This window comes from Entelurus aequoreus, linkage group LG10, assembly GCF_033978785.1.
Source record: "Entelurus aequoreus isolate RoL-2023_Sb linkage group LG10, RoL_Eaeq_v1.1, whole genome shotgun sequence".
In the NCBI taxonomy this organism is placed as follows: domain Eukaryota; kingdom Metazoa; phylum Chordata; class Actinopteri; order Syngnathiformes; family Syngnathidae; genus Entelurus; species Entelurus aequoreus.
Window position 1 is genome coordinate 22192097 of NC_084740.1, and position 25567 is coordinate 22217663.

At 39.8% G+C, this 25567-nt stretch overlaps 1 protein-coding gene across 3 annotated transcripts in view; it reads left to right on the forward strand.

Moving 5' to 3' along the window:
• The window catches only part of nectin1b (nectin cell adhesion molecule 1b), a 237409-nt gene that overhangs the window by 188551 nt on the left and 23291 nt on the right, over positions 1 to 25567 (forward strand). For all 3 annotated transcript variants that reach the window (XM_062060305.1, XM_062060308.1, XM_062060307.1), the window contains exons 7-8: positions 1049 to 1142; positions 16381 to 16482. In XM_062060305.1, coding sequence (XP_061916289.1) covers positions 1049 to 1142; positions 16381 to 16482 — 196 coding nt within the window. The remainder of the gene's footprint in view (positions 1 to 1048; positions 1143 to 16380; positions 16483 to 25567) is intronic.

Below are 25567 nucleotides of genomic sequence, written 5' to 3' on the forward strand. Positions count from 1 at the left end.
ATGTTTAATGAAGGGGTGAGCACAAAAACGTTCATGAAGGGGTGAGCACAACAATGTTTAATGAATGAAGGGGTGAGCACTAAAACGTTCATGAAGGGGTGAACACAAAAAACGTTTATGAAATGGTGTGCACAACGTTTATGAAATGGTGAGCACAAAACGTTTATGAAGAAGTGAGCACAAAAACGTTTATGAAGTAGTGCACACAAGAACGTTCATGAAGTGGTGAGCACAAAAAACGTTTATGAAGGGGTGAGCACAAAAACGTTTACAAAGGGGTGAGCACAAACCGTTCATGAAGGGGTAAGCACAAGAACATTTATAAGGTGGTGAGTACAAAAAACGTTTATGAAGAGGTAGCACAAAAACGTTTATGAAGGGGTGAGTCAAAAATGTTTATGTAATTAGAACAAAAAATGTTTCTGAAGGGGTGAGTACTAGAACGTTTATAAAGGGGTGAGCACTAGAACGTTTACGAAGGGGTGAGCACAAGAACGTTCATGAAGGGGTGAGCACAAGAACATTTATAAAGTGGTGAGTACAAAAACATTTATGAAGAGGTGAGCACAAAAATGTTTATGAAGGGGTGAGCACAAGAACGTTCATGAAGGGGTGAGCACAAGAACGTTCATGAAGGGGTGAGCAAAACAATGTTTACAAAGTTTTGAGAACAAAAGCGTTTATTACCACAAAGGAGTCTCTATCAACACGAAAAGTGGTAAACATAAAGCGAGGACCATGTTTGAGGGTCAAAGGGCACATTGTCTGAGTCAATCCTGGAGATGACCACGTGGATCTACCTTTGGAAGATGGACTGTTTGAGGTGGGCGGCCCCCAGAGAACGTGACTCACACCTTCCCCACTGAGTGTCCAATGACAGCCACTCTCATTAGCAGCCTTTGAAAGGCCGCCGCCACGCCGCCGCCAAGTCCAGAGCTAAGAGAAAGCCAGGTGCGGGCAGGACTTCTCATTAGCAGGTGAGCGATGTGACGGCGGCCGCCGCTGACGGTGCCAAAGGTCACGCCGTGTCTGCGTTCTCTGTCAACAGGACCGACCTCCCGCCCGCTCACAAGCCTGCCCCTCCCCCGCCCAAGAAGAAGAACAGCGACATGAAGGGACACCTGACTTCTGATGACATCCAGGTATGGTCTTCTTGTTTGGGGCAAGCTCTGCCTCTTCCAATATACCTGCACGGCAACTTAATATAGAACACTCATTGTAGTCTTTCAACTTAGTCACTAATTTAAACATTGTATCCTTTCAACTTAGTCACTAATTTAAACATTTTAGTCTTTCAACTTAGTCACTAATTTAAAAAATGTATTATTTCAACTTAGTCACTAATTTAAACATTTTAGTCTTTCAACTTAGTCACTAATATAAACATTGTAGTCTTTCAACTCAGTCACTAATTTAAACATTTTAGTCGTTCAACTTAGTCACTAATTGACCATGATAACGTTGCTCGGATGGCAACATATGTTGCTCCAAAAGATGTATGTACCTTTCAGCATTAATGGTGCCTTCACAGATGTGTAAGTTACCCATGCCTTGGGCACTAATACACCCTAATACACCACCCTTTTACACTTTGCGCCTAGAAAAATCCGGATGGTTCTTTTCTTTTTGAAAGACTAAATGTTGGTCTTTCAAAATGTTGAAAGACTAACATTTTAGTCTTTCAACTCAGTCACTAATTTACACATTTTAGTCTTTCAACTCAGTCACTAATTTAAACATTTTAGTCGTTCAACTTAGTCACTAATTGACCATGATAACGTTGCTCGGATGGCAACATATGTTGCTCCAAAAGCTGTATGTACCTTTCAGCATTAACGGTGCCTTCACAGATGTGTAAGTTACCCATGCCGTGGGCACTACACCCTAATACACCACCCTTTTACACTTTGCGCCTAGAACAATCCGGATGCTTCTTTTCTTTTTGAAAAACTAAATGTTAGTCTTTCAAAATGTTGAAAGACTAACATTTTAGTCTTTCAACTCAGTCACTAATTTAAACATTTTAGTCTTTCAACTCAGTCACTAATTTAAACATTTTAGTCGTTCAACTTAGTCACTAATTGACCATGATAACGTTGCTCGGATGGCAACGTATGTTGCTCCAAAAGCTGTATGTACCTTTCAGCATTAATGGTGCCTTCACAGATGTGTAAGTTACCCATGCCTTGGGCACTAATACACCCTAATACACCACCCTTTTACACTTTGCGCCTAGAAAAATCCGGATGGTTCTTTTCTTTTTGAAAGACTAAATGTTGTTCTTTCAAAATGTTGAAAGACTAACATTTTAGTCTTTCAACTCAGTCACTAATTTAAACATTTTAGTCTTTCAACTCAGTCACTAATTTAAACATTTTAGTCGTTCAACTTAGTCACTAATTGACCATGATAACGTTGCTCGGATGGCAACGTATGTTGCTCCAAAAGCTGTATGTACCTTTCAGCATTAATGGTGCCTTCACAGATGTGTAAGTTACCCATGCCTTGGGCACTAATACACCCTAATACACCACCCTTTTACACTTTGCGCCTAGAAAAATCCGGATGGTTCTTTTCTTTTTGAAAGACTAAATGTTAGTCTTTCAAAATGTTGAAAGACTAACATTTTAGTCTTTCAACTCAGTCACTAATTTAAACATTTTAGTCTTTCAACTTAGTCACTAATTGACCATGATAACGTTGCTCGGATGGCAACATATGTTGCTCCAAAAGCTGTATGTACCTTTCAGCATTAATGGTGCCTTCACAGATGTGTAAGTTACCCATGCCTTGGGCACTAATACACCCTAATACACCACCCTTTTACACTTTGCGCCTAGAACAATCCGGATGGTTCTTTTCTTTTTGAAAAACTAAATGTTAGTCTTTCAAAATGTTGAAAGACTAAGATTTTAGTCTTTCAACTCAGTCACTAATATAAACATTGTAGTCTTTCAACTCAGTCACTAATTTAAACATTTTAGTCGTTCAACTTAGTCACTAATTGACCATGATAACGTTGCTCGGATGGCAACGTATGTTGCTCCAAAAGCTGTATGTACCTTTCAGCATTAATGGTGCCTTCACAGATGTGTAAGTTACCCATGCCTTGGGCACTAATACACCCTAATACACCACCCTTTTACACTTTGCGCCTAGAACAATCCGGATGCTTCTTTTCTTTTTGAAAAACTAAATGTTAGTCTTTCAAAATGTTGAAAGACTAACATTTTAGTCTTTCAACTCAGTCACTAATTTACACATTTTAGTCTTTCAACTCAGTCACTAATTTAAACATTTTAGTCGTTCAACTTAGTCACTAATTGACCATGATAACGTTGCTCGGATGGCAACATATGTTGCTCCAAAAGCTGTATGTACCTTTCAGCATTAACGGTGCCTTCACAGATGTGTAAGTTACCCATGCCGTGGGCACTACACCCTAATACACCACCCTTTTACACTTTGCGCCTAGAACAATCCGGATGCTTCTTTTCTTTTTGAAAAACTAAATGTTAGTCTTTCAAAATGTTGAAAGACTAACATTTTAGTCTTTCAACTCAGTCACTAATTTAAACATTTTAGTCTTTCAACTCAGTCACTAATTTAAACATTTTAGTCGTTCAACTTAGTCACTAATTGACAGAGGTGGGACCAAGTCATTGCTTTGCAAGTCACAAGTAAGTCTCAAGTCTTTGCCCTCAAGTCTCGAGTCAAGTCCCGAGTCAAGACAGGCAAGTCCCGAGTCAAGTCCAAAGTCAAGACTGGAAAGTCTCAAGTCAAGTCACAAGTCCTGCATTTTGAGTTTCGAGTCCTTTCAAGTCCTTTTAACCACAGACTAATATTTTTACACAGATTGAGTATGCTTTTAAACCGCTGTATTTATTTATTAAAACAAGTGCATTTGAAATAGCATGAAAAAAAAATAGTACTGACATTGCAATTCATAATAGCACTATTAACCAGTCATTTTAATAGTTTAAACAATTTTAAACATTTAACTCATTCCTTTACAGAATAAAGACATTTGCAAAAACAAGTGTAACTGTACTTATTTGTACAAAAGTGTTAACATTGTATTTCCATGGCATATTGCATTGTAACTAGTTCCACAGCAGTTTGTATTCTGTTCTTACCTTATCTCATTGATCTCATCTCATACTGTATGTGTGTTTATGTGTGCGTACACATGAAAAACATAACAAATACATGAACATAACAATGAACAGAGTTGTACTTTTTAGATGTCAGGGCCCTATGCAATATGTACACATATTCTTAATATAGTATACATTTTAACTGACCTTTATTTGACCATGTTTGTCTTTTTGTAGGTGGCTAAAATACGCGGTGCTGCTGACCGCCGTCTAATGTTACGTTACTGTGTGTGATACATTGACTAACGTAACGTTAAGTATAGGTACCTCATGCAACCCTGCTTAAAAAAATCACTTGACAAAAAGTATGAATAAGGTAGCAAACTGCAGTGGACGCAACATATTGCTGTGTTTGAAATGATGTTATAACCATAGACATCGTATAAGTAGACGCAGTATTGGTTGCTGTGACGCAAGCAAATTGCATCTTGAAGTAGTGATGAGGAGCCGGCGAGCAGCCTAAACTGACAGTTGACAGGTAGAAAACAAAGATGCCGGGCTGGTGTTCAGCGTTTTCCTGCTCAAATGAGCGGACTGTTGAAAATAGGAATCGGGGGATTACTTTTCACAAGTAAGATTTAACATTAATGTACTATTGGTTGTATTTTATGAAAATAACATTACCACAGAGTTGAGAAGGAGCAAAGATCTTCAATATTTGTATGTGAAAATCACAAAGAAATCTTCTGGGGGAGGATGACACCCCTACAGGGGTTTGGTTTACAAACTTTCAGCCCCACCTAAAACAAAATTCACCAGCCGCCACTGATTATGATGCATTCTCATTTTAGGCAAAATATAAGACAATACTTTCTTAACAGTATAATTGTAACCAGGAATAAGTCTTCAAGTAACAATATTCAAATACTAACATTGTTGGGTAAGACAGCATTTGGTTTTATTCTGAATCCAGTGAAAGAGATTGGTGGTTTTAGCTGATATAAAGAGTTTCAGGTGTTTATATATGTTTAAGTATTTGGCAGACGCTTTTATCCAAAGCAACATACATAAAAAATACATATATAACAATCACTGTAAACATTATCATTTAAGGGAAGAATGTAATACAAAATATCAATACAAAGTGTCAAGACAGAATAAACTCTCTGCTGCTGCAGCAACAGAGATACAGTCTATACGATATATAGATATCTAATGTATTCATACATTGTTTATGTAGGATATACGCATGTATATGTAACATAATCATATTGTTTCTTCAACTTAAAAATAGCTGACCGTTTTTTCCCCCCTTCTCTGGGCTTATATTCCCAGTTTTGATCTCGGACGTCTGGTCACTTATAGCATATAAGAATATTATATTACTGTTAAGCAAACTATGAATAATAAAACATGTGTCCGTATCATAGCTACACGTATGACGAAAAAGCGCGTGAAAATGAGTGGTATCACTATTCAGTGAGGTAAAATGAATTAAATGCGCTGACAGTTCATTGCTCCTGCCAAATGAATTGCACTGAGTGGAGCGGATCACCACTCCAAGATGGCGGCCCCGCGTCTCGTCTGCGCCAGTAGGCAGTAGCGCTCGTGCTGCGTCTACTTATAAGATGTCTATGGTTATGACGTTAGCAGTGAGTTTACAGCCTCACTGATTTAACTACACAGCAAATAAAAGTCATGTTACTTAGCCAATAAACGTTAGCTTACATTCAAAACTTACCCTTCTTTGTGCAACTTGAAATGTCGAACGAAGTTGGAAGTTGTTGCGTCTCCGTCTGTAATATTCGAACTGCGTGATTTGCATACGGCAATTCGTTTTTTGTTGACCAAGTCGTAGTTTTTATACCCGAACGAAACCAACTTTGGTATAAATCTTTCTCACTGGCGCGTTGTTTGACAACTCTTGTTCATTGGTTGTCCTGCAATTTGATTGGCTGAATGCTGTGTGATGAAAACAATGTAGATCTAATTTGGTTGGCTGTTGTATTGACACGCAGCACACACGCTGATGGACAGACACGTACAAAATGAAAGCAACGGAGCGCTCCCAAATAACTTTTTAAGCTTTAGGTTTTGGGGAAAGTAGCAAGTCATGTCAAGTCAAAAGGCTCAAGTCCAAGTGAAGTCACAAGTCATTGATGTTAAAGTCTAAGTCGAGTTGCAAGTCTCTTTACATTTTGTCAAGTCGAGTCTAAAGTCATCAAATTCATGACTCGAGTCTGACTCGAGTCCAAGTCATGTGACTCGAGTCCACACCTCTGCTAATTGACCATGATAACGTTGCTCGGATGGCAACGTATGTTGCTCCAAAAGCTGTATGTACCTTTCAGCATTAATGGTGCCTTCACAGATGTGTAAGTTACCCATGCCTTGGGCACTAATACACCCTAATACACCACCCTTTTACACTTTGCGCCTAGAAAAATCCGGATGGTTCTTTTCTTTTTGAAAGACTAAATGTTGTTCTTTCAAAATGTTGAAAGACTAACATTTTAGTCTTTCAACTCAGTCACTAATTTAAACATTTTAGTCTTTCAACTCAGTCACTAATTTAAACATTTTAGTCGTTCAACTTAGTCACTAATTGACCATGATAACGTTGCTCGGATGGCAACGTATGTTGCTCCAAAAGCTGTATGTACCTTTCAGCATTAATGGTGCCTTCACAGATGTGTAAGTTACCCATGCCTTGGGCACTAATACACCCTAATACACCACCCTTTTACACTTTGCGCCTAGAAAAATCCGGATGGTTCTTTTCTTTTTGAAAGACTAAATGTTAGTCTTTCAAAATGTTGAAAGACTAACATTTTAGTCTTTCAACTCAGTCACTAATTTAAACATTTTAGTCTTTCAACTTAGTCACTAATTGACCATGATAACGTTGCTCGGATGGCAACATATGTTGCTCCAAAAGCTGTATGTACCTTTCAGCATTAATGGTGCCTTCACAGATGTGTAAGTTACCCATGCCTTGGGCACTAATACACCCTAATACACCACCCTTTTACACTTTGCGCCTAGAACAATCCGGATGGTTCTTTTCTTTTTGAAAAACTAAATGTTAGTCTTTCAAAATGTTGAAAGACTAAGATTTTAGTCTTTCAACTCAGTCACTAATATAAACATTGTAGTCTTTCAACTCAGTCACTAATTTAAACATTTTAGTCGTTCAACTTAGTCACTAATTGACCATGATAACGTTGCTCGGATGGCAACGTATGTTGCTCCAAAAGCTGTATGTACCTTTCAGCATTAATGGTGCCTTCACAGATGTGTAAGTTACCCATGCCTTGGGCACTAATACACCCTAATACACCACCCTTTTACACTTTGCGCCTAGAACAATCCGGATGCTTCTTTTCTTTTTGAAAAACTAAATGTTAGTCTTTCAAAATGTTGAAAGACTAACATTTTAGTCTTTCAACTCAGTCACTAATTTAAACATTTTAGTCTTTCAACTCAGTCACTAATTTAAACATTTTAGTCGTTCAACTTAGTCACTAATTGACCATGATAACGTTGCTCGGATGGCAACATATGTTGCTCCAAAAGATGTATGTACCTTTCAGCATTAATGGTGCCTTCACAGATGTGTAAGTTACCCATGCCTTGGGCACTAATACACCCTAATACACCACCCTTTTACACTTTGCGCCTAGAAAAATCCGGATGGTTCTTTTCTTTTTGAAAGACTAAATGTTAGTCTTTCAAAATGTTGAAAGACTAACATTTTAGTCTTTCAACTCAGTCACTAATTCAAACATTTTAGTCTTTCAACTCAGTCACTAATTTAAACATTTTAGTCGTTCAACTTAGTCACTAATTGACCATGATAACGTTGCTCGGATGGCAACATATGTTGCTCCAAAAGCTGTATGTACCTTTCAGCATTAATGGTGCCTTCACAGATGTGTAAGTTACCCATGCCTTGGGCACTACACCCTAATACACCACCCTTTTACACTTTGCGCCTAGAACAATCCGGATGCTTCTTTTCTTTTTGAAAAACTAAATGTTAGTCTTTCAAAATGTTGAAAGACTAACATTTTAGTCTTTCAACTCAGTCACTAATTTAAACATTTTAGTCTTTCAACTCAGTCACTAATTTAAACATTTTAGTCGTTCAACTTAGTCACTAATTGACCATGATAACGTTGCTCGGATGGCAACATATGTTGCTCCAAAAGATGTATGTACCTTTCAGCATTAATGGTGCCTTCACAGATGTGTAAGTTACCCATGCCTTGGGCACTAATACACCCTAATACACCACCCTTTTACACTTTGCGCCTAGAACAATCCGGATGCTTCTTTTCTTTTTGAAAAACTAAATGTTAGTCTTTCAAAATGTTGAAAGACTAACATTTTAGTCTTTCAACTCAGTCACTAATTTAAACATTTTAGTCTTTCAACTCAGTCACTAATTTAAACATTTTAGTCGTTCAACTTAGTCACTAATTGACCATGATAACGTTGCTCGGATGGCAACATATGTTGCTCCAAAAGATGTATGTACCTTTCAGCATTAATGGTGCCTTCACAGATGTGTAAGTTACCCATGCCTTGGGCACTAATACACCCTAATACACCACCCTTTTACACTTTGCGCCTAGAACAATCCGGATGGTTCTTTTCTTTTTGAAAGACTAAATGTTAGTCTTTCAAAATGTTGAAAGACTAACATTTTAGTCTTTCAACTCAGTCACTAATTCAAACATTTTAGTCTTTCAACTCAGTCACTAATTTAAACATTTTAGTCGTTCAACTTAGTCACTAATTGACCATGATAACGTTGCTCGGATGGCAACATATGTTGCTCCAAAAGCTGTATGTACCTTTCAGCATTAATGGTGCCTTCACAGATGTGTAAGTTACCCATGCCTTGGGCACTACACCCTAATACACCACCCTTTTACACTTTGCGCCTAGAACAATCCGGATGCTTCTTTTCTTTTTGAAAAACTAAATGTTAGTCTTTCAAAATGTTGAAAGACTAACATTTTAGTCTTTCAACTCAGTCACTAATTTAAACATTTTAGTCTTTCAACTCAGTCACTAATTTAAACATTTTAGTCGTTCAACTTAGTCACTAATTGACCATGATAACGTTGCTCGGATGGCAACATATGTTGCTCCAAAAGATGTATGTACCTTTCAGCATTAATGGTGCCTTCACAGATGTGTAAGTTACCCATGCCTTGGGCACTAATACACCCTAATACACCACCCTTTTACACTTTGCGCCTAGAACAATCCGGATGCTTCTTTTCTTTTTGAAAAACTAAATGTTAGTCTTTCAAAATGTTGAAAGACTAACATTTTAGTCTTTCAACTCAGTCACTAATTTAAACATTTTAGTCTTTCAACTCAGTCACTAATTTAAACATTTTAGTCCTTCAACTTAGTCACTAATTGACCATGATAACGTTGCTCGGATGGCAACATATGTTGCTCCAAAAGATGTATGTACCTTTCAGCATTAATGGTGCCTTCACAGATGTGTAAGTTACCCATGCCTTGGGCACTAATACACCACCCTTTTACACTTTGCGCCTAGAAAAATCCGGATGGTTCTTTTCTTTTTGAAAGACTAAATGTTGTTCTTTCAAAATGTTGAAAGACTAACATTTTTGTCTTTCAACTCAGTCACTAATTTAAACATTTTAGTCTTTCAACTCAGTCACTAATTTAAACATTTTAGTCGTTCAACTTAGTCACTAATTGACCATGATAACGTTGCTCGGATGGCAACATATGTTGCTCCAAAAGCTGTATGTACCTTTCAGCATTAATGGTGCCTTCACAGATGTGTAAGTTACCCATGCCTTGGGCACTAATACACCCTAATACACCACCCTTTTACACTTTGCGCCTAGAACAATCCGGATGCTTCTTTTCTTTTTGAAAGACTAAATGTTGTTCTTTCAAAATGTTGAAAGACTAACATTTTAGTCTTTCAACTCAGTCACTAATTTAAACATTTTAGTCTTTCAACTCAGTCACTAATTTAAACATTTTAGTCGTTCAACTTAGTCACTAATTGACCATGATAACGTTGCTCGGATGGCAACATATGTTGCTCCAAAAGCTGTATGTACCTTTCAGCATTAATGGTGCCTTCACAGATGTGTAAGTTACCCATGCTTTGGGCACTAATACACCCTAATACACCACCCTTTTACACTTTGCGCCTAGAACAATCCGGATGCTTCTTTTCTTTTTGAAAGACTAAATGTTAGTCTTTCAAAATGTTGAAAGACTAACATTTTAGTCTTTCAACTCAGTCACTAATTTAAACATTTTAGTCTTTCAACTCAGTCACTAATTTAAACATTTTAGTCGTTCAACTTAGTCACTAATTGACCATGATAACGTTGCTCGGATGGCAACATATGTTGCTCCAAAAGCTGTATGTACCTTTCAGCATTAATGGTGCCTTCACAGATGTGTAAGTTACCCATGCCTTGGGCACTAATACACCCTAATACACCACCCTTTTACACTTTGCACCTAGAAAAATCCGGATGGTTCTTTTCTTTTTGAAAGACTAAATGTTGTTCTTTCAAAATGTTGAAAGACTAACATTTTAGTCTTTCAACTCAGTCACTAATTTAAACATTTTAGTCTTTCAACTCAGTCACTAATTTAAACATTTTAGTCGTTCAACTTAGTCACTAATTGACCATGATAACGTTGCTCGGATGGCAACATATGTTGCTCCAAAAGCTGTATGTATCCTTTCAGCATTAATGGTGCCTTCACAGATGTGTAAGTTACCCATGCCTTGGGCACTAATACACCACCCTTTTACACTTTGCGCCTAGAACAATCCGGATGGTTCTTTTCTTTTTGAAAGACTAAATGTTAGTCTTTCAAAATGTTGCAAGACTAACATTTTAGTCTTTCAACTCAGTCACTAATTTAAACATTTCAGTCGTTCAACTTAGTCACTAATTTAAACATTTAAGTCTTTCAACTTAGTCACTAATTTAAACATTTAAGTCTTTCAACTTAGTCACTAATTTAAACATTTTAGTCATTCAACTTAGTCACAAATTTAAACACATAGTATTTCAACTTAGTCACTAATTCAAACACTTTAGTCTTTCAACTTAGTCACTTATTTAAACATATTAGTCTTTCAACTTAGTCACTAATTTGACACTTGAGTCTTTTAACTTAGTCACTAGTTAAAACACTTTAGTATTACAACTTCGTCACAAATTTAAACACTTTAGTCTTTTGACTTAGTCACCAATTTAAGCATTTAAATATTCTAATTTAGTCACTAATTGAAACACTTTAGTCTTTCAACTTAGTTACCATTTGAAACACTTTACTCGTTCGACTTAGTCACTAATTTAATAATTTTAATCTTTCATCTTAATTGCTCATTTAAAATACTTTTGGTCTTTCAACTTAGTCAGTAATTTAAACATTTTAGTCTTTCAACTTAATCACAAATTTAAACATTGTAGTCTTTCAACTTAGTCACTAATTTAAACATTTTAGTCTTTCAACTTAGTCACTAATTTAAAAAATTTATTATTTCAACTTAGTCACTAATTTAAACATTTTAGTCTTTCAACTTAGTCACTAATATAAACATTTTAGTCTTTCAACTCAGTCACTAATTTAAACATTTTAGTCGTTCAACTTAGTCACTAATTGACCATGATAACGTTGCTCGGATGGCAACATATGTTGCTCCAAAAGCTGTATTTACCTTTCAGCATTAATGGTGCCTTCACAGATGTGTAAGTTACCCATGCCTTGGGCACTAATACACCCTAATACACCACCCTTTTACACTTTGCGCCTAGAACAATCCGGATGCTTCTTTTCTTTTTGAAAAACTAAATGTTAGTCTTTCAAAATGTTGAAAGACTAACATTTTAGTCTTTCAACTCAGTCACTAATTTAAACATTTTAGTCTTTCAACTCAGTCACTAATTTAAACATTTTAGTCGTTCAACTTAGTCACTAATTGACCATGATAACGTTGCTCGGATGGCAACATATGTTGCTCCAAAAGATGTATGTACCTTTCAGCATTAATGGTGCCTTCACAGATGTGTAAGTTACCCATGCCTTGGGCACTAATACACCACCCTTTTACACTTTGCGCCTAGAAAAATCCGGATGGTTCTTTTCTTTTTGAAAGACTAAATGTTGTTCTTTCAAAATGTTGAAAGACTAACATTTTAGTCTTTCAACTCAGTCACTAATTTAAACATTTTAGTCTTTCAACTCAGTCACTAATTTAAACATTTTAGTCGTTCAACTTAGTCACTAATTGACCATGATAACGTTGCTCGGATGGCAACATATGTTGCTCCAAAAGCTGTATGTGCCTTTCAGCATTAATGGTGCCTTCACAGATGTGTAAGTTACCCATGCCTTGGGCACTAATACACCCTAATACACCACCCTTTTACACTTTGCGCCTAGAACAATCCGGATGGTTCTTTTCTTTTTGAAAGACTAAATGTTAGTCTTTCAAAATGTTGCAAGACTAACATTTTAGTCTTTCAACTCAGTCACTAATTTAAACATTTCAGTCGTTCAACTTAGTCACTAATTTAAACATTTAAGTCTTTCAACTTAGTCACTAATTTAAACATTTAAGTCTTTCAACTTAGTCACTAATTTAAACATTTTAGTCATTCAACTTAGTCACAAATTTAAACACATAGTATTTCAACTTAGTCACTAATTCAAACACTTTAGTCTTTCAACTTAGTCACTTATTTAAACATATTAGTCTTTCAACTTAGTCACTAATTTGACACTTGAGTCTTTTAACTTAGTCACTAGTTAAAACACTTTAGTATTACAACTTCGTCACAAATTTAAACACTTTAGTCTTTTGACTTAGTCACCAATTTAAGCATTTAAATATTCTAATTTAGTCACTAATTGAAACACTTTAGTCTTTCAACTTAGTTACCATTTGAAACACTTTACTCGTTCGACTTAGTCACTAATTTAATAATTTTAATCTTTCATCTTAATTGCTCATTTAAAATACTTTTGGTCTTTCAACTTAGTCAGTAATTTAAACATTTTAGTCTTTCAACTTAATCACAAATTTAAACATTTTAGTCTTTAAACTTACTCACTAATTTGAACACTTTAGTCGTTCAACTTAGTAACTAATTTGACATTTAAGTCGTTCAACTTAGTCACTAATTTAAACACTATAGTCTTTCAACTTAGTCCCTATATTAAACACTTTAATTTTTCAACCTAGTCACTAATTTAAACATTTTAATTGTTCAACTTAGTCACTAATTAAACACGTTATCCTTTCAAACTAGTCACTAATTTCACACTTCAGTCTTTCAACTTAGTCACTAATTTAAACATATTAGTCATTCAACTTAGTAACTAATTTAAACACTTTAGTATTTCAACTTAGTCACTAATTCAAACACTTTAGTCTTTCAACTTAGTCACAAATTTTAAAATTTTAGTCTTTAAACTTACTCACTAATTTGAACACTTTAGTCGTTCAACTTAGTCACTAATTTGATATTTAAGTCGTTCAACTTAGTCACTAATTTAAACACTTTAGTCTTTCAACTTAGTCACTATATTAAACACTTTAATTTTTCAACCTAGTCACTAATTTAAACATTTTAGTCGTTCAACTTAGTCACTAATTTAAATACCCTAGTGTTTCCACTTACTCACTAATTTAAACACTTTAATCTTTCAACTTAATCACAAATTTTTTTTTTTAATTTAGTCACTAATTTAACCACTTTAGTATTTCAACTTAGTCATTAATTTAAACACCTTAATTTTTTAACTTAGTCTACCAGTCTATCTGTGTTGGCCCTGCCATTAGGGGGTCACTCTTCCAGGGTCTACCCCACCTTCTCTGTCCAGGGGTAACCTTGCCTTCCTTGTCCAGGGTGTACGCCGCCTTCCTTATCCAGGGTGTACCCCGCCTTCCGCCGGAATGCCGCTGGGTTAGGCTGGTTGGTTGGTGCCTGTCGTGGCGGTAATCCTAAAACCCGCTGGTGGTCACCAGCAGTGAGGAATGCCGTCAAGCTGAAGAAAGAGTCCTATCGGGTCCTTTTGGCTCATGGGACTCCAGAGGCAGCGGACAGGTACCGCTTCAGCGGTCGCGGAGGCAAAAACTCGGACATGGGAGGAGTTCGGGTTAGCCATGGAAATCGACTTCCAGACGGCTTCGAAGCGATTCTGGACCACCAACCGCCACCTCAGGAAGGGGAAGCAGTGCACTGTCAACACCGTGTATGGTGAGGATGGTGTGCTGCTGACCTCGACTGCGGATGTTGTGGATCGGTGGACGGAATACTTCGAAGACCTCCTCGATCCCACCAACATGTCTTCCTATGAGGAAGCAGTGCCTGGGGAATCTGTGGTGGGCTCTCCTATTTCTGGGGCTGAGGTTGCCGAGATAGTTAAAAAGCTCCTCTGTGGCAAGGCCCCGGGGGTGAATGAGATCCGCCCGGAGTTCCTTGAGGCTCTGGTCGCTGTGGGGCTGTCTTGGTTGACGAGAGTCTGCAACATCGCGTGGACAACAGGGGCGGTACCTCTGGATTGGCAGACCGGGGTGGTGGTTCCTCTCTTTAAGAAGGGGAACCGGAGTGTGTGTTCCAACTTTTGTGGGATCACACTCCTCAGCCATCCCAGTAAGGTCTATTCAGGTTTACTGGAGAGGAGGCTACGCCGGATGGTCGAACCTCGGATTCAGGAGGAACAGTGTGGTTTTCGTCCTGGTCGTGGAACTGTGGACCAGCTCTTTACCCTCGGCAGGTTCCTTTAGGGTGCATGGGAGCCCAACCAGTCTACATGTGCTTTGTGGACTTGGAGAAGTTATTCGACCTATGTCCTGTGGGGAGTGCTCAGAGAGTATGGGGTATCGGAATTTCTGATTGTGGCGGTCCGCTCCCTGTATGATCAGTGTCAGAGCTTGGTTCGCATTGCCGGCAGTAAGTCGGACTCGTTTCCAGTGAGGGTTGGACTCCGCCAGGGCTGCCCTTTGTCACCGATTATTTTCATAACTTTTATGGACAGAATTTGTAGGCGCAGTCAGGGCGTTGAGGGGATCCGGTTTGGTGGCTGCAGGATTAGGTCTCTGCTTTTTGCAGATGATGTGGTCCTGATGGCTTCCTCTGACCAGGATCTTCAGCTCTCACTGGATCGGTTCGCAGCCTAGTGTGAAGCAACTGGGATGAGAATCAGCACCTCCAAGTCCGAGTCCATGGTTCTTTCCCGGAAAAGGGTGGAGTGCCATCTCCAAGTTGGGGAGGAGGTCTTTCCCCATGTGGAGGAGTTCAAGTACCTCGGAGTCTTGTTTACGAGTGAGGGAAGAGTGGATTGTGAGATCGACAGGCGGATCGGTGCGGCGTCTTCAGTAATGCGGACGCTGTATCAATCCGTTGTTGTGAAGAAGGAGCTTAGCCGGAAGACAAAGCTCTCAATTTACCGGTCGATCTACGTTCCCATTTTCACCTATGGTCATGAGCTTTGGGTTAAGACCCAAAGGACAAGATCCCGGGTACAAACGGCCGAAGTGGCGGGGCTCTCCCTTAGAGATAGGGTGAGAAGCTCTGTCATCCAGGAGGATCTCAAAGTCAAGCCGCTGCTCCTCCAGATGGACAGGAGCCAGATGAGGTGGTTCAGGCATCTAGTCAGGATTCCCCCTGGACGCCTCCCTAGGGAGATGTTTAGGGCACATCCGACCGGCTGGAGGCCACGGGGAAGACCCAGGACACGTTGGGAAAACTATGTCTCCCGGCTAGTCTGGGAACGCCTCGAGATCCCCGGGAGGAGCTGGACGAAGTGGCTGGGGAGAGGAAAGTCAGGACCTTTTTGCTTAGGCTACTGCCCCACGACTCCACCTCGGATAAGAGGAAGAAGATGAATGTATGGATGGTAATATTGCTAAAGTTATTTTGAATAAATATAGTATTAATAATGGTAATATTGCTAAAGATTTTAAAAATAAAGATAGTATTAATAATGGTAATATTACTAAAGATATTAAGAATAAAGACAGTATTAATAATGGTAATATTATAATTGATGAAATGAAAAGTACTAATACAAATATGACTAATCAATAATCCTGATGATATTCTTCAATGATGAACTATGAATCAGACTATCATTGATATTGAGAATATCAATATGAATCAGACTATTATTGATAATGAGAATATGAATATGAGTCAGACTATTATTGATAATGAGATTATTAATCATGTTGTTTCTCCTGCAGGTGGTCCATTTGGACAAAGAGCAGGAGATACACAAGTTGCCCCTCCAGCCTCCTTATTACGACATCGCGCCCTCTGAGTCCACCGCCTTCACCGATAAGTCGGTGAGTTTAACTTCTCCTCCTCTACCGCTCCTATCGGCCGCTCCTATCGGCCGCTCCTATCGGCCGCTCCTATCGGCCGCTCCTATCGGCCGCTCCTATCGGCCGCTCCTATCGGCCGCTCCTATCGGCCACACTTATCGGCCGCTCCTATCGGCCGCTCCTATCGGCCGCTCCTATCGGCCACACTTATCGGCCGCTCCTATCGGCCGCTCCTATCGGCCGCTCCTATCGGCCGCTCCTATCGGCCGCACCTATCGGCCGCACCTATCGGCCGCACCTATCGGCCGCACCTATCGGCCGCACCTATCGGCCGCACCTATCGGCCGCACCTATCGGCCGCTCCTATCGGCCGCTCCTATCGGCCGCTCCTATTGGCCGCTCCTTTTGGCCGCTCCTTTTGGTCGCAGTTATTGGTCGCTCCTATTGGCTGCTCCTATTGGCCGCTCCTATTGGCCACACTTATTGGTCGCTCCTATTGGCAGCTCCTATTGGCCGCTCCTATGGTTGCTCCTATTGGCCGCTCCTATTAGCTGCGCCTATTGGCCGCTCCTATGGTTGCTCCTATTGGTCACTCCTATTGGCCGCTGAGAGGAAATAATTGACACTCTGCTCCCCGCCCCCACTCTAAATCTACTAGCTCATTTACTACCTCTGCTCGTGTGGCACGTTGCATCATCACCAGCGTTCATCACGTTAGCCATGTTGCGTCGGCGCTAAATTGTGGCCATAAGCAGAGAGGGATGGGTACTAATGGAGTACTATTGTAACAAGATGGTACTTGTGGTACTAATATGTGCTATGGTACTAATATGGTACTATTGGTACTAAGATGGTACTATTGTAACAAGATGGTAGGTTTCATACTAATATTGTACTATGGTACTAATATGGTACTATGGTACTAATATGTTACTATTGTAACAAGATGGTACTTATGGTAATATTATGTACCATGATACTAATATGGTACTATTGGTACTAATATGATACTATTGTAACAAGTTGGCAGTTTTGGTACTAATATGTACTATGGTACTAATATGGTACTATTGGTACTAATATGGTACTAATAGGGTACTATTGTACCAAGATGGTAGTTTTGGTACTAATATGGTACTGATATGGTCATATTGACGTCCATTGCACCGGTCGCCCAGGGGGGTCCCCACATCTGCGGTCCCCTCCAAGGTTTCTCATTGTCATTCCATTGGGTTGAGTTTTTTCTTGTCCTGATGTGGAATCTGAGCCACTGATCTCAGTACACACACATCTACAGTGTGTGTATTCATGTGTGTTTTCAAATGTGGCTTTTGAGTAAAATATTTACTGCAGATTGAACAGGAAAAATGTTTTTTTCCAGTGTGTATTAGACTTGAGTTCATTCTTCCTTCAAATCCCACAAAGTGTATTTGCACAATTATTTTTTTAAAGATACTTAAGGCTGTCATATGGCTGTCATTGGCAGGTGTACCAAAGTCAAAATCAAAAGTCAAAATCAATCAATCAATCAAAGTAAACTTTGATTGAATAATTGATTGATATTACTCATATGGTACTATCAAGATGGTAGTTTTGGTACTAATTTGGTACTATGGTACTAATATGGTACTATTGGTCCTAAGATGGTACTATTTTAACAAGATGGTACTTTTGGTACTAATATGTACCATGGTACTAATATGGTACTGTGGTAATAATATGGTACTATGGGTACACGATGGTACTATTGATACTAATATGTACTATGGGAGTAATTTGGTACTACTGGTACTAATATGTACTATGGTACTAATATGGTTCTATTGTACTCATATGGTACTATTGTTACAAGATGGTACTATTGATACTAATATGTACTATCGGACTAATATGGTACTATTGTGCTAATATGTAATATGGTACTAAAATGGTACTATTGTACATATACACTACTCTTGGTACTAATTTGGTACTAACAGTATATTAGTACCAATATGGTACTGTAGTACTTATATGGTAGTATGGTACTAATATGGTACTATTGTACTAATATGGTACCATTGGTTTTGATATGGTACTATTTGTACTACTATGGTAGCATTGTACCTATATAATACCATTGTGCTAATATGGTACTCTTGGTACTAACATGGTACTACTGTACTAATGTGGTAGTGCTGTGGTCTTAATGTGGTATTTTACTAATATAGTATTTTTGTACCAATAGAATAATATTGTACTGATATAGTACAATTATATTAATATAATACATTTGTCCTCATAATGCACTATTGTATATTATTAGTAGTTGCACTATTAGTAAAAATATGGCACCATTGGTACTTACATGTATTTGGTACTAATGGTACTAATATCAGTCAGTCAAGTAATCAAGTTCATTTATAAAGCCCTTACTCGAAAAGGGCTGCACAAACCACAACGACAACGACATTTGTACGGTTCATAATGGTGGAGTCTAGTCCATAGTGGGCCAGCAGGGGATCTTCTTGCATGGAGACACGTTACAGTGCAGAGACGTCATCGACTGATGCACAGAGGAGTGGTCCATCCTGGGTCCAGACTTGGAACAGCTAGCGCTTCCTCCGTGGAGGCTGATCTATGGTCACCTCTCCACACAGGAGAGGGGGGCAGAGCACAAAAGAAAGACAGCAGATCAACTGGTCTAAAAGGGGGGTCTATTTAAAGACTAGAGTATACAAATTAGTTTTAAGATGGGACTCAAATGCTTCTACTGAGGTAGCATCTGTAACTGTTACCAGTAGAACATTCCAGAGTACTGGAGCCCCAATAGAAAACGCTCTAAAGCCCGCAGATTTTTTTGGGGTTCTCGTTTATAAGTTCTTAGAACACAGATTTCTGTCCGGGACATATGGTACAATACAATCAGCAAGATAGGACATGCCTACAAATGACTACAATCTGGCGTGTTGGTCATCTTTAGGGGCATGTAGGGGCTGTCATCAGCATAACTTTGAAAGCTAACACGCATGATGTCACCTAGCGGCAGCATGTAGATGCTGAAGAGTGCAGGGCCAAGAACCCTGTGGAACTCCGCACGTTACCTTAATATACTTCAAGGTCACATTTTTATGGGAGACACACTGCCTCCTGTCAGTAAGATAGGCGTTAAACCAAGACAAGACTAAGTCTGACATACCAATACGTGTTTTGATACGTTGTAATAAAATATTATGATCGACGGTATCGAAAGCAGCACTAAGATCAAGAAGCAGCAACATGGATGACGCATCAGCATCCATCGTTAGCAATAGATCATTAGTCATTTTTGCAAGGGCTGTCTCCATAGACTGATTTGCCCCGAAACCGGACTGAAAGGGTTCACAGAGATTGTTAGACGCTAAGTGTTCATTTAGCTATCGTGCAACTTTTTTTTTTTGGAGGATTTTCGAGATAAAGGGAAGGTGGGACACCGGCCGGTAGTTTACTATGAGGTCAGGATGGAGGTTAGGTCTTTTGAGCAGAGGATGAATAAACACTTTTTTGAATGCAAAGGGGACAGTGCCAGAGGAAAGTGATACGTTTATATTATTTAGCACTGATGGTCGTAATATTACAAACAGCTCCTTGATAAGTTTCCCAGGAAGTGGGTCAAGTAAACATGCTGTTTGTTTTATCCCATTTACACGCCGCAGGAGTTCCTCTAATGTTATTTCATCAAAAAGACAAAGAATATTTTGGAGGGCAATATCCTTTGTACATACATTCCTATCTGTGTTAATAGAACCCAGTTGTAGCTTTAATCTCCTTTCTAATGACTTCAATTTTCTTATTAAAAAAATTCATAAACTCATCTGCCGAGTGGGTGGAGCTACTGGGAGGAGTCCCTTGTTGGGTTAGCGATGCTACTGTACTGAACAAATATTTAGGATTGTTTTTGTTGAGGCGGATGCGATTTGAGTAGTAATTAGCTTTAGCTAAGGTAAGCATGTGTTTATAAGTTATTAAACTATCACTCCATGCTTGATGGAAAACCTCAAGTTTAGTCGCACGCCATTTGCGTTCCAGCTTTCTACATGATAATTTAAGAGCTTTGGTTTATTCTGTAAACCAGGGGGTACGCCTTTTAGGGTCCTTTTTTAGCTTTAGCTGTGCTCTACTATCAATGGCATTGTTAGGGTTACGTTTATCGTGTTACCGTTGCGATGCGTGGGTTCATTTATTATTTGTGTAAGACCACAGCTATCAATTTAGTCTGGAGCGCCACGCACGGATGGGGTATTCATATGGATATTAAAATTCTACATCGTAATTATATTGTCGCCGTGCGTCACTAGATCAGCGACAAACTCTGAAAATTCACTGATGAAGTCTGAATAGGGCCCAGGGCGGCGGTAGATAGCAGCCAGGTAGAGAGGCAGCGGTGTGACAGACCTCATAGTAAGCACCTCAAATAATTAAGGTAAGGTTAAGGTTTTTATTTTATATTAGTGCAACCCATCCACCCCTTATAAGGGGACGGGCAATATACGCATTTGTATAGTTAGGAGGAGATGCCTCATTAAGCGGGAAAAATTATCTGGTTTGAGCCAGGTTTCACTGAGACCAATGACTTAACGTCATTGGTCTCAGCGAAAGACAACAATCTTAAATTGTTGTCTCTAATGACCTCATTAACTAATAACGTTTTAGGAGACAATGATCGTATGTTTAAAAAGCCCATATTATAGGTAGTGGGCTGTTTTGAGGATTGTTTTGTTAATATTATCCATAGTATTGATATTGATAACGTTACGTTTATTTTGTGTAGTGCGCCTTAAATAATTTCGATCATATCTAGGAATTTGATATGATGGGAATCTTCAGATTGTTTGCTTGGTGCTGCAATAGATTGAATGTGTCATAATTTGCCACCTCAGTAGAATGCATGTCCACCTCTGGCACAGTCACTGCAGAAAAAACATTATGTGAGTTGTGTACCTGTATTATTAAGAAAACGGAAATGCTGATTATCGGTCCTCCTAGACACCGACACCTATTTAATAATATCACCTTAACATTTGACAACCAAACAATTATACACCTATTTAATAATACCACCTTAACATTTGACAACCAAACAATTATACACCTATTTAATTATACCACCTTAACATGTGACAACCAAACAATTACAAAAGGCGACTCGGTAAAAATCTGGGTATTATCTTCGACTCAACTCTCTCGTTTGAGTCACACATTAAGAGTGTTACTAAAACGGCCTTCTTTCATCTCCGTAATATCGCTAAAATGGGTTCCATTTTGTCCACTAGCGACGCTGAGATCATTATTCATGCGTTCGTGACGTCTCGTCTCGATTACTGTAATGTATTATTTTCGGGTCTCCATATGTCTAGCATTAAAAGATTACAGTTGGTACAAAATGTGGCTGCTAGACTTTTGACAAGAACAAGAAAGTTTGATCATATTACGCCTATACTGTATATACCTTTATATACATATATACCTATATATACACCTATACTGGCTCACCTGCACTGGCTTCCTGTGCACTTAAGATGTGACTTTAAGGTTTTACTACTTACGTATAAAATACTACACGGTCTAGCTCCATCCTATCTTGCTGATTGTATTGTACCATATGTCCCGGCAAGAAATCTGCGTTCAAAGAACTCCGGCTTATTAGTGATTCCCAGAGCCCAAAAAAAGTCTGTGGGCTATAGAGTGTTTTCTATTCGGGCTCCAGTACTCTGGAATGCCCTCCCGGTAACAGTTAGAGATGCTACCTGAGTAGAAGCACTTAAGTCCCATCTTGAAACTCATTTGTATACTCTAGCCTTTAAATAGACCCCCCTTTAAGACCAGTTGATCTGCCGTCTCTTTTCTGCTTTGCACCCCTCTCCTTCGTGGAGGGGGGTGGGGGGGCACAGGTTCGGTGGCCACGGATGAAGCGCTGGCTGTCCAAAGTCGGGACCCGGGGTGGACCGCTCGTCTGTGTGTGGTTGGGGATGTTTGCGCTGCTGACCTGTCTCCGCTCAGGATGGTCTCCTGCTGGCCCCACTATGGACTGGACTCTCACTATTATGTTAGATCCACTATGGACTGGACTCTCACAATATTATGCTAGACCCACTTGACGTCCATTGCATCCGGTCTCCCCTAGAGGGGGGGTCACCCACATCTGCGGTCCTCTCCAAGGCTTCTCGTAGTCATTCACATTGACATCCCACTGGGTTGTGAGTTTTTCCTTGCCCTTATGTGAGATCTGAGCCGAGGATGTCGTTGTGGCTTGTGCAGCCCTTTGAGACACTCGTGATTTAGGGCTATATAAATAAACATTGATTGATTGATTGCACACATAGCATCTAGGAGAGATGCTATGTGTGCAGGGATTTTCCAGCCTGGTGCTGGTTAGTTCTAGCTTAACTGACTCCTCACCCGGACTAACAGACACTGTAATTGCCTGCGACCGGGCTTGCTCTAGTGTAGTTAGTCAAGTGTGACCCAAACAGTAATCTATGTTCCTAGTTAGAGTGATGGCACTTCCTGGTTAGGGTGAAGGCCATCCCTCATCAGCAAGCCCGGTTTGCTCCAGAAAGAGGGCCAATTATCAATAAAAGTTAGTCCCTGTTGTCGAAAAACTAGACAGCGACTTGTTAACCGAGACTAATCTGCTATACCTCTCATTGCCTCTCGCAGGCAGGGGGCCAGAGACAAGTACTCCATGACTGGACATCTTTCTAGCCAGATTACAAGTCCTAGCAATGTAATCTCTGACTGTCTCATCCTAGTGTCATTGGAACCAACGTGTACAACTATGTTGGCATAGCTAGTGGTGCGATTACCCTGTCGTACATGTTTACTACGCCTGTTGTGAGTTAGCTCCCCAAAACTGGCTTCAATGTCAGGTGCTCTAACCCCGGGAATACACTTAATTGTGGCTGGTTTACTAAACTGTATGTTCCGGGTGATGGAGTCCCCTATGACTAAGGTGTGGTGCCCGGTACACTGAGGTGTAGGACTAGCTAAAGGGCTAAACCGGTTCATAGTGGCTTGTAGACCACTTAGGGCTGCTACAAACTGGGCTAGTTAACTTTCTATGGCTAACGCAAGCAACCGTGTCTGCAGCGTCTAAAGTTAAGAAGTCACCCTACTCTAACTGGCAAACACGGTCCTCTAGTAGGGCCAACCTACCATGAGAACGGTGCACCAAGAGCAGGGAGCCATACTCATCTTGTTTCTTTCACCGAGTCCAGTTCTTGCTGTCTTTGGTCCTGGACTAGCTTAGCTTTGCTAGCTCAGCAGCTACCTAGCTGAAAGTGAAGGTTTGCGTGTGTGTGTGTGTGTGTGTGTGTGTGTGTGTGTGTGTGTGTGTGTGTGTGTGTGTGTGTGTGTGGGTGTGTGTGTGTGTGTGTGTGTGTGTGTGTGTGTGTGTGTGTGTGTGTGTGTGTGTGTGTGTGTGTGTGTGTGTGTGTGTGTGTGTGTGTGTGCGTGCGTGCGTGTGTGCGTGTGTCCGTGTGTGTGTTTTTGCTAGCGTACTGGAAGTGAAAGTGTAACTTCAATAAGCTTGCTTGGTGACAACTACCACTGCTGAGTCACACATTACAATAACATTATTTTACTATTTATTCACTTCATTATATGAAATAGTATTTTATTATGTAGTTCATATGAAGTAGTATTTTATTATATAGTTCATATGAAGTCGTATTTTAGTATGTAGTTCATATGAAGTATGTTATTATGTAATTCATATGAAGTAGTATTTTATTTTGGAGTTCATATGAAGTAGTATTTTATTATGTAATTCATATGAACTATTTTATTATGTAGTTCATCTGAAGTATTTTATCATGTAGTTCATATGACTTATTTTATTATGTAGTTCATATGTAGTAGTATATTAATATGTAGTTCATATGAAGTAGTATTTTATTATGTAGTTCATACGAAGTAGTATTTTATTACGGAGTTCATATGAAGTCATATTTTATTATGGAGTTCATATGAAGTAATATTTTATTATGGAGGTCATATTAAGTAGTATTTTATTATGGATCATATGAAGTAGTATTTTATTATATAAGTCATATGAAGTAGTATTTTATTATGGAGTTCATATGAAGTCATATTTTATCCCTTTATACCTTCCGGGTGCCCGTCTTGGTTGGGGCCTGCTGGGTCTGGTCCCTGCGTCTACTGTGGTGGCTTGGTGCTGCAGGGTATTCCGAGGTGCTGCGAGTCGGCCAGTTGTTGGGGTAGCGACCTTGTGTGTCAGCATGTCTGTGATCTTCTTTTAATTCTTTTTTTATTTATTTATTTATTTATTTTTTTTATAAATAGATTTAATTATTTATTTTTTTTCCTTTTTTTTTTTTTTTTTTTTAATATATTTTATTAATATTATTATTATTATTATTATGTATTTATTTATTTTATTTATTTATTCCCCTACCTCAGGGGGGGGGGACTCGGCGGGGCGGTTGCTGGTTGTTCCATCTCCATCGTTGGGGTCCCTGCGGGTGGGGTGGGTGGTTCCTGTGGCCCCGTGCTGGGTGGTCCTGTGGCGGCCGGCTTGGGTGGGGTGGCCGTGGGCTGGCCTCGCCGCGCTCTCCGGGGGTGGGGGGGGGCTCTTGGGGGCCCTGTTGCCGGTGGGGCGGGGGCGGTCTTCCCGTCCGGTTGCGGGGGGTCTCCGGGCCCCTCGGGCGGGGCGTCCCGCCTTTCTGTCCGTGTGGGGTGTGGTCTCTCGCTGGCTTGGGGTCTGGCTGCCCCCTGTTTTTCTCGTGCCTTGTCCTCTGCCGGGTGCGTCTGTCTGCGGCCTGCTGCTGGCCCTTGTGGGCGGAACGGTGGGCCAGTCTCTGGGGTTCCTGTCGCTGTCCGGCTTGGCTGCGTGGGGGCGGTGGCCCCTGGTTCCCTGGGCACCACACCTACTGTTTGTGGGATGGGTTCTCGGGGAGGCTGGGGCCGTACTCTGGCTCCCGCACACACTGGGAGTCAAATGTATTGTACATGCAAATTCACATATACTCACACACATACATACAGACATACATAGGTACCTACGCTCCCACATACATATACAAATAAGTACAGTACATATTTACACACTCAAAGTTCGTACATCCAC